Below are 8,320 nucleotides of genomic sequence, written 5' to 3'. Positions count from 1 at the left end.
ATATTGTGTGTCCCTCTTGCAGTGTAAGGGAGAGAAAGTTTTGGGGTTATGTTCTCTGCCCAGTGGCAACTCAAGAGGGACATATAATATAGAACAGTGTGTTACAGTATTGCTTTAATTCATAATGAAAGACACAGTAGTCCCTGACATATATTTGTTTTTGTTCGGACCTTCCAATTTGTAATTATTCTGCTGATGTTTTGCTCTAAGTGTGTATCCATCCACTCCATCTGTCCACTGTTCTATAACATACTGTACAGTCACAATGTTTATAAGACACAGGTAGTAAATACCACTATCCAGTTTATTCGTACATTTCAAGTGGCATTAAGTTTTTTGCATTTGCTCAGGTTTCCTTGGTATTAAACTGAGCAAATGTTTAGTTTTCAACAGAGAATCAGCATAATGTTTAACTGAAATAGTTTGGCTTGGCTTGTGGAGGCTAAAATAAAAAAACTTACTAAGGTACTTTAGAGGCTTTTGGCTGGCACATTAGCAAACAAACAAAACAATTAAGCCCTTTAAAAATTGAAGGCCAAAAGATGTGAGTCGTTATTTTGTGCACTCTATTCTAACTTCAGCTTGAACTCAATTTGCATGAAAATGTTCATTGTCTCATAGCAGAGTATCCATCTACACACCAATTCTACCCTTATCTCTGTATAAACCCTGAAGCAGGTACATCAGGTGCCAATTTTAATATGGTATCACATATACAGTAGCTCCAGCACATCTACAGTGCACACATACAGCAGTTTGCAGTTATTTTGCCTGCTTTAAGAACCATAGGTGTAAATGACAACTCAGCATTTTTCATTTGACCTCAGAATTAACAATAAAGTGACCATGATTATTGTTTACATCATGCAAATCAATACTGCAGTCGACTGAGGTAGATTAACAGAGTCATGCACTGTCTTTCAGCAGCTCATCAGAGATTTTGTTTGTAAAAATGAATCTGCAAAGTAACCAGTGACTATAGCCATCAGGCAGGATAATCATTTCCTCTAAAAGATAGTGAAATGTTATTAGATTGGGGACTATTCTTTATTTATCAGGAGAGGGGGTTGCTGGGGTGTGACTTTGTTTTTTGGTCTTTGTTTTTTAAACTGCCTTGGAGCTACAAATATTTTTCTTTGAACCTCTCTGAGTGACTGGTGGGAAATGCATGACCCTCTCTCAGTCATAAATAAGTAATTAGATTTTTAAAATGTACCCTTTGATTTTTGAAAATTAAAGCTGAAAAGGAAAGCCTGGAGTTGAAAAAAAGGTCTCTGTTTTTTACTCTTGTCGTGCATGCTGGTTAGTTAGTAGGGTTGGAATCCACAGGCATCTCAAGATACGATTTGATTACTTTGAAAGTTAAAAGTAATAAGTTGAAGATGAAATCCTGGAGTTGAAAAAAAAAAAAACTAGTTCATGCAAACAGTTCATTTTTGACCAAAGTTTAAATGATGATGCTTTTGATGAAATATCAGTATTTTAAGCTCAGATTTGTTTGTTTTTTTTATCTGATGGAAGCGTTCATGGCACATGGTGTTTCCAATGACCATCAGAAATTTGAAAATGCAACACTAATTTGTGTTTTTGCAGTTTCTGCTTATGATAAATGGTGTAATCATGGCAATTTTTAAAGAAAACATGCCTCACGTTTTCTCAAAATTGGTGGTGAAATAAATACAAAATACAATCATTTAAATGTATTCATCCCTCCCCTAAACCAAAATAAAAAAACTTAAGTCTCTCCTCAATGCTCAAAAATTATGCCTCTCCCTTTTTGCATCACCCCCTCAACCCTCATCAGTAAGGAACAGTCCCTTAAATTACTTCTTCAGAGTACAAGTCCCTAAAAATCTTAAGTATAGTGGTAAGAGACTAATACATTGTATTTGCCGTGAATTAAGACTTGATTTGTTATGTATATTTTACTGAAATGGTGTGCATGACAATTAACTATTGTATTGTGAAAAAGGAGCCTTGCAGTCCTCAGCCTCTTCTGTAATGACACTTACGCAGTCTACCTCTAGAGGGCGCTCTGTGGCCTACAGCGACGTCTCACGAAACGACTGGCTTCGGCAAACATCGTCATTTGTCGTGAACTGAGACTCGGTCAAGGATGGAGGAAGAGGCACGCAAGCTTTTCGAGGAAGGAATAAGAAAGAAATTGATCAGTCCTGGTAAAGGAGAGCTATCGTCCTTTCCTAATGGAACCAAGGTAAACTATACTATGTCGGCGGTGTGAGTCCAGTCCTTTGAATTAGTTTGAGAAATGCGACGAAGCACGTTAGCTAATGCTACCACAAGCTAACACATTAACGTTAGACTGTCAGCGAACAGGTTGATGTTGACGTTACACCAACTGCAATGCCCTAGTGTATAGGAATCCGTTTGCAGGCGTGTGAGTTTTGCTGTCTTAGTGGTGATAATATGTTAGATTGTCTTGGTACTGGCTGGTTTTTTTAGCCGGGTTCTGTTTTTTCCCCTTATTTTTCATCTGATGGAAAGATCAGGGGCGGGACAGGATGTTAGGCGTATACGAATGCTGATTGGGCGGCGTACCACATCAATCAATTTTCCATTGTTGTGATTGGTCAGAAAATGACGGAGCGTAGACGTTCCCCAGGCCTGTCAGAGAAGTGCCGATATTGCTTTTGTGTCTAGTAAACACGTTTTATCAATCTCGTGTCCTTAACGGGGTGGATACGCAACAGTTATTTTAAACAGATAGTTCTGTTGAGCAGTGTTTAATGTTGCCCGTGTTCGTCCTTACTCTTCTTCACAGGTAGTCTTCCACTACCGCACCAGCCTGTTGGATGGCACAGTGCTGGATGACTCCAGAACCATGGGGGGCCGCAACAAACCCATGGAGCTCATCTTGGGCAAGAAGTTCAAATTAGCTGTGTGGGAGAGGGTGGTCATCACTATGAAAAAGGGCGAAATTGCAGAATTTACCTGCGACATCAAGGTTAGTGAGCTGGCCATATGGGATGGAGTGGCAGTCTTGTTTATTTCTTTGCCACTGACCATTTCTGTTCACCCCTCAGCACACGTCGCTGTACCCGCTTGTGTCCCAGTCCCTGAGAAACATCAGCGCTGGTAAGGACCCGCTGGAAGGTCAGAGGCATTGCTGTGGCATTGCCCAGATCCACTCCCACCACTCTCTGGGGCACAAGGACCTGGATCAGCTTCAAGCCAGTCCACAGCCTCTTGTCTTCACCATCGAGCTGCTGGAGGTGAGCAGGCATGGAAGAGCCCACAGTTTCATATTAATGTTGGTATTTTATTGGGTTGTATTCAGGGCTGCAATGTCAAAACGGTGTTGTTTCTGTGAGGTTTTTCTTTACATTGTAGCACTAACCCTATACCTCAGTTTTGGTAGAAATACCAGTCCCTTTTTTATATCTTACTTGAACATGTTTAAAGGTGACCTGTTATGTTTATGTTCAAGTAAACAAATCCAGACATGTTCCAGCAGGAATATGATCATAAATCAGGGATAAATTTCTAACCTCGGCAACCAAGTTTCCCTGATGTTAGCATCTAGCAGTGGAGGCTACATATAGTGTAGGCTAATGTAAACACTCGCTGTAGCGTGCTCCAAGCTCAATGCTCGAAGCAAATGACCATATAAAGAAAATCTGGCACACAATGACATCATAGTTGCCAGATATCAAACAGACTTGTCAACTTAATTCACTCCGTCTCCATCTTCAGTGTGACATTGCGTCCACTTCATTGATTTCTGTGGGGGAGGAGGATTTGGTTTTAGCCTAACCAATCACTAGAGACCCACATATCTGCCTGAATCTTACGTCATCTTAAGTCCACTGTGGGTCTGCACCATTGCCATGCCGGCATACGCCTGTGGTGTATTGAGTAGGTGAAGTCTGTACGCTGTTTGACAGTTGTCGTAGCCAGCAGATGCGCTAGATCCACCACTAAATTTCAGTGGTCAGAGCGGCATTTACATCACCATGACCACATGGCCCATACAACACAAACAAGTCAAGGGAGACTGATAAAACAGAGAGCTGATGAATGTCACTCAGGCTTACATAAAATTCTACTGTGAACATCACTGTCCATGCAGGCAGTTATTTGTCAACAAGAAAAACTACCATGGCTTTTGCCAGGTAGGCAGACATTGTTGTTTGATTTGTCAGCCGACAATTAAACTGTCTAGACGCACCTTAATTGAAGTCTATTATTTTGTAAAACTGTGATTATTTTGTAATTAAAGCACTAATTTGCATTCTAGCATACCACAGACACATGTGATCATGTTAGGAATAGTTTTATCATGACCCACACCCTTCAAAACATGGGGCTGCTCACCTTATTTTTTCAGTTATCTGAAATATTGGCTGACATATGGCGGAAATTGTAATTTTATAATTGTAATTTGCATAAAATGGTATGTGGGACATTTTATCAGCTTGAGGCCATAGCTAGTCATTTTCTACACGTTTTCCAATCTAGAAACACTGATTAGAAGTATATCACCGGGGGGTGCAGGGGGACCCTATCTAGGTATTAGACTAATGAGGGTGACAAAGTATTTGAAAGACCTCTTGATATAATGCAAAGCTTAAGCCAAAACAGAAATTTATAAGGCTTCCACGAAGATGAGACTCATTGCAGAGGTATTGTAATGAATGGCATTGGATGTAAAATATATGTACCCCACTATGTGCTACTAAGCACAACCTTGGTTTTACTCTGCTACCGTGTAAGCTCCAGCTACCACTGATCTTCAGTCTCTGTCTCTGCACAGGTTATGCCTCCAGGAACGTTCCAGCTTGATGTGTGGGCTATGACAGATGAAGAGAAACTCGAGCTCGTGCCTCAAATCCATGAGGAGGGCAACACACTTTTCAAACAGGGCCAGATTCAGGAAGCCACAGAGAAGTACTACAATGGAGTTGCCTGCCTCAAAAATCTACAGATGAAGGTTCGAGTACAGCTGAATACAATAGAATGAGGATCAGATCCAGTTTTAGTATCTACTTTAGTATAGACACTTGAATTTATAATAAAATACATTCTCTAACTCCTCTCTGTGACCTTTGTCTCTCTTTAAGGAGCACCCTGGAGACGAAGCATGGGTAAAGTTGGACCATATGATCACACCACTGCTCCTCAACTACTGCCAGTGCAAGCTACTCCAGGGCCAGTACTATGAAGTCATAGAACACTGCACGTCCATTGTCTTCAAATATGAGGGTAAGGCTTCGCTGGTGCTGTACAAAAACAGGCAGAGAGGAAAGATTTCTGTTTCTACTACATTTTGATTGGTGTAGATTTAAAAAAGTGTGGACTTCGATCCTCGCGCTGAAAAGTTGAGAGTATTTAAACTTTTATGCACATCTAAAAACCACTAGAAAAACGTGATGCCGGCACAAGAGAGAGGTACATGCAAGATGTGCTGTACCATAGGAAAACAAGGTTTTGTTGGTGATGCGATGAGTTTCGGTGTGCTCAGGGCCTCATTTCAACTTCATAACAGCTCGTATTAGTGTTGTCCTAGAAGCTATCATCCTCCTTTAAATTGCTTGAAGTGTGTTGTCTCAGATTGTTGGCACAGCCCTGTCTGCAAATGTTGTGAATCTGTTTTCATGTTAAGTTGTTGATAACAGTGCCAACAGCTTTATTTATTTTCTTTGTTCCCTCCCTAACAGACAATGTGAAGGCCTTCTACAAGCGGGCTAAGGCCCACGCTGCAGTGTGGAATGAGGTAGAGGCACGGGCGGACTTCAATAAGGTGTTGGAGCTGGACCCCTCTCTGGGGCCGTCTGTTGCCAAGGAGCTGAAGGCCATGGAGGAGAGGATCCGCACCAAAGAGAAGGAGGAAAAGGGTCGCTACAAAGGCCTATTTAACTACAACACACCACCAGCCACTGCCACTACAGTCAGTCTACTTTGTGTTTCATTTCTTTTCATGGCATCTATCTTGCAACTATTGAGGCTTAATTGGTATAATGTCATATAGCTGAAACTTAAAGACGTATCTGCTCTTCTTTCTCGCAGGGTTGAATCTCACAGTGGGTTGGAACAAGAGGATACCTGTGAATTTCAAGATGGAGAAGAAACAGTAGATGCTGCTGGTGTTTTAGTTTTTATCCATGCACCCAAGCCATACACTCTGCCACCCTGCCCTCCATGGTACACACAGAAACCTTCTCACACACTGTCGGGTCATACACACAATGTCACTCATATATATACATCTATATATATATATCTCTGTATATAGAGATATATATATATATATCTATATATATATGTGTATATATATATATATATATATGTATATACTGAGGTGTGACTTTCAGTCCTGCCTTGTTCCTCTAGGCTCCCACTCTCTAAAGGTCAAATTAAGATTTTTATGAGGACATGCTGACATTATCAGCTTGACACTAATGAAAGTCCAGTATCCCACAGAAACCATACACGGCATCATTATATCAGAGCATCATGGTCTTCAGTCCAAGGGAACTCTTAGCTTGTTATGGCTCCAGAAGTTTTAACGGTCTTGGTAAATAACTTGCTCACAGTAATGGGCCACGTTACCCTTAGCAACATTTTTTTTTACAGGATTTGCTGCAGAGAGATTTCACTTTTTTATTTAATGAGTAATTTATCAGCTATTTGTTGAAAAAGTCATTGAATGGCGATCTGTAAAGCAAAGAGCTGTTTGCCACAGTATTAGAAACAGCTAGCTAAAGCATTTTTTCTTTGCATGCTTTCTCTGAAGTATGTGCAGAGCTGCTGGCTAATCCTAAAATTACGCAGCAGAACAAGGTTCACTGGATTCCAGGTAGAAATGCTCTCCTGTCAGAAAACCAAGGATTTTTTTTTTTTTGTTTGTTTTTTTGTTGCTGCACAAGGGACATTATGTACTCAGATGCCCACCTCTGCCTTTCACCGCCAGAGCCCCTCTATAATCTTGGTCACAGTGGAGGCACTGAAATAAGCAGGACACCATTATCTCCTGGTGGATGCGACTGGGAAACCGAGCTGTCTGTGACAATCATTATATATAACACATGGACTTGTGTTATCTTTGCTTTCTCCTATGTACTTATTTCATTTATGTAAGAAGTATACCATTATGTTGTTTTTGTCAAGAGATGTACTCAACAAAGTCCTCACTGTCTCCTTCTCCTGCTTAGTAAGAGCATATCATCACTCTTCATGTGAAGCAGCGGGTCATTAGCCCAACTCTACCGAAGTGAGATGTTGTCGAGGTTGTGATTATGCAACTGAAAATAAATTTGTGTTTATCCCCGGCTTTGCATTTTCTTTTACACTTACGTACACATTTTGACATTTAACAGCAGTAATCACCCTAACCTTATCATCACGGGTACCAAAATCAGTCTAGTTCTCTGACCCCATACAGCCCAGTTGGATCTGATGTGGGCTGGACCAGTAAAACCATTTCATCTAACCTATTAATAAAAACACTTTTAAAATGTTTCCATTTCTTTTAGCGTAAAGAAGTACGAGTCCATTCTGAAAATGTTCATCAATTTACGAAATGGATGAACAGACTCACTCATTCAGTCAGTCTGCTACTCACTGTCATTACATGTGCTCCTCTGTAGCAATGCCAGCATACAGTTTTGGTAGTGCCTTAGCAGCAGGGTGCCACCAATAATGTTGAAAGATAGAGGTCTGAAACAGATTGTTTTGTACTGAAGCTGCTGATTTACAGTATTTTGCACAATGTTTATCTTTTATTATGACTACTAGGTATTCATTTTTTCAGAGTACTTTATTCTGGTCATGAAATACTCTGCTTGTTGTTCCTGAAACCTGGTACCCTTGCACAAGTGCATCAGTTGGTGGCTCTGAAAGTCAAGGATTCCTCCTCGGCCTCCAAGTCATTGAAGAAGCCTTGCCTTTTACTCTGGCGAACTGTGCACAAAGAATTGCAGGTACTTCCTGCCCACTGAGGATACACACGTGCATTCTTCAAAATCCTCTAAAGGAAGGACTGTGTCCTTGCAAGATTTAGAGGGATCCTTGACACTGGAGCAGTCCTTCCAGGGATTTGATGATGTAGCCTCCTTGAAATTCAGCCGTTTAACGATCCCTTCTAGACTTTGAGAAGCACCAAATATTAGGTATGTAAATTCATCCAGTGGGCCGGATTGGACCCTTTGGTGAGCTGGTTCTGGTCCGCAGGCCATACGTTTGACACCCCTGCCTGACACTCTAAAAGCTTTTCTTCTAGCCTGAAATTTGAGGACATTTTCTAAAGTGAACCAAAAGTTGCTAAAATGAAAATGAATAACATTTCATACTTTTGTAAAGG

General features: G+C 40.8%; 1 protein-coding gene across 1 annotated transcript; it reads left to right on the top strand.

Moving 5' to 3' along the window:
• Positions 1–2,071: 2,071 nt before the first annotated feature.
• On the top strand, positions 2,072–7,289 carry LOC125885575 (aryl hydrocarbon receptor interacting protein). The gene is made up of 7 exons (XM_049571224.1): positions 2,072–2,215; positions 2,783–2,965; positions 3,045–3,233; positions 4,775–4,951; positions 5,082–5,223; positions 5,679–5,908; positions 6,028–7,289. Exons 1-7 carry the CDS (start codon positions 2,117–2,119, stop codon positions 6,031–6,033), a joined length of 1,026 nt encoding a protein of 341 aa, XP_049427181.1. The 5' UTR covers positions 2,072–2,116; the 3' UTR covers positions 6,034–7,289.
• The last annotated feature ends 1,031 nt before the right edge of the window (positions 7,290–8,320 follow it).

This window comes from Epinephelus fuscoguttatus, linkage group LG3 (genome assembly GCF_011397635.1).
Source record: "Epinephelus fuscoguttatus linkage group LG3, E.fuscoguttatus.final_Chr_v1".
Lineage (NCBI taxonomy): Eukaryota > Metazoa > Chordata > Actinopteri > Perciformes > Serranidae > Epinephelus > Epinephelus fuscoguttatus.
Note: the sequence above shows the minus strand (reverse complement) of the source record. Positions and strands in the feature narration are given on the sequence as shown.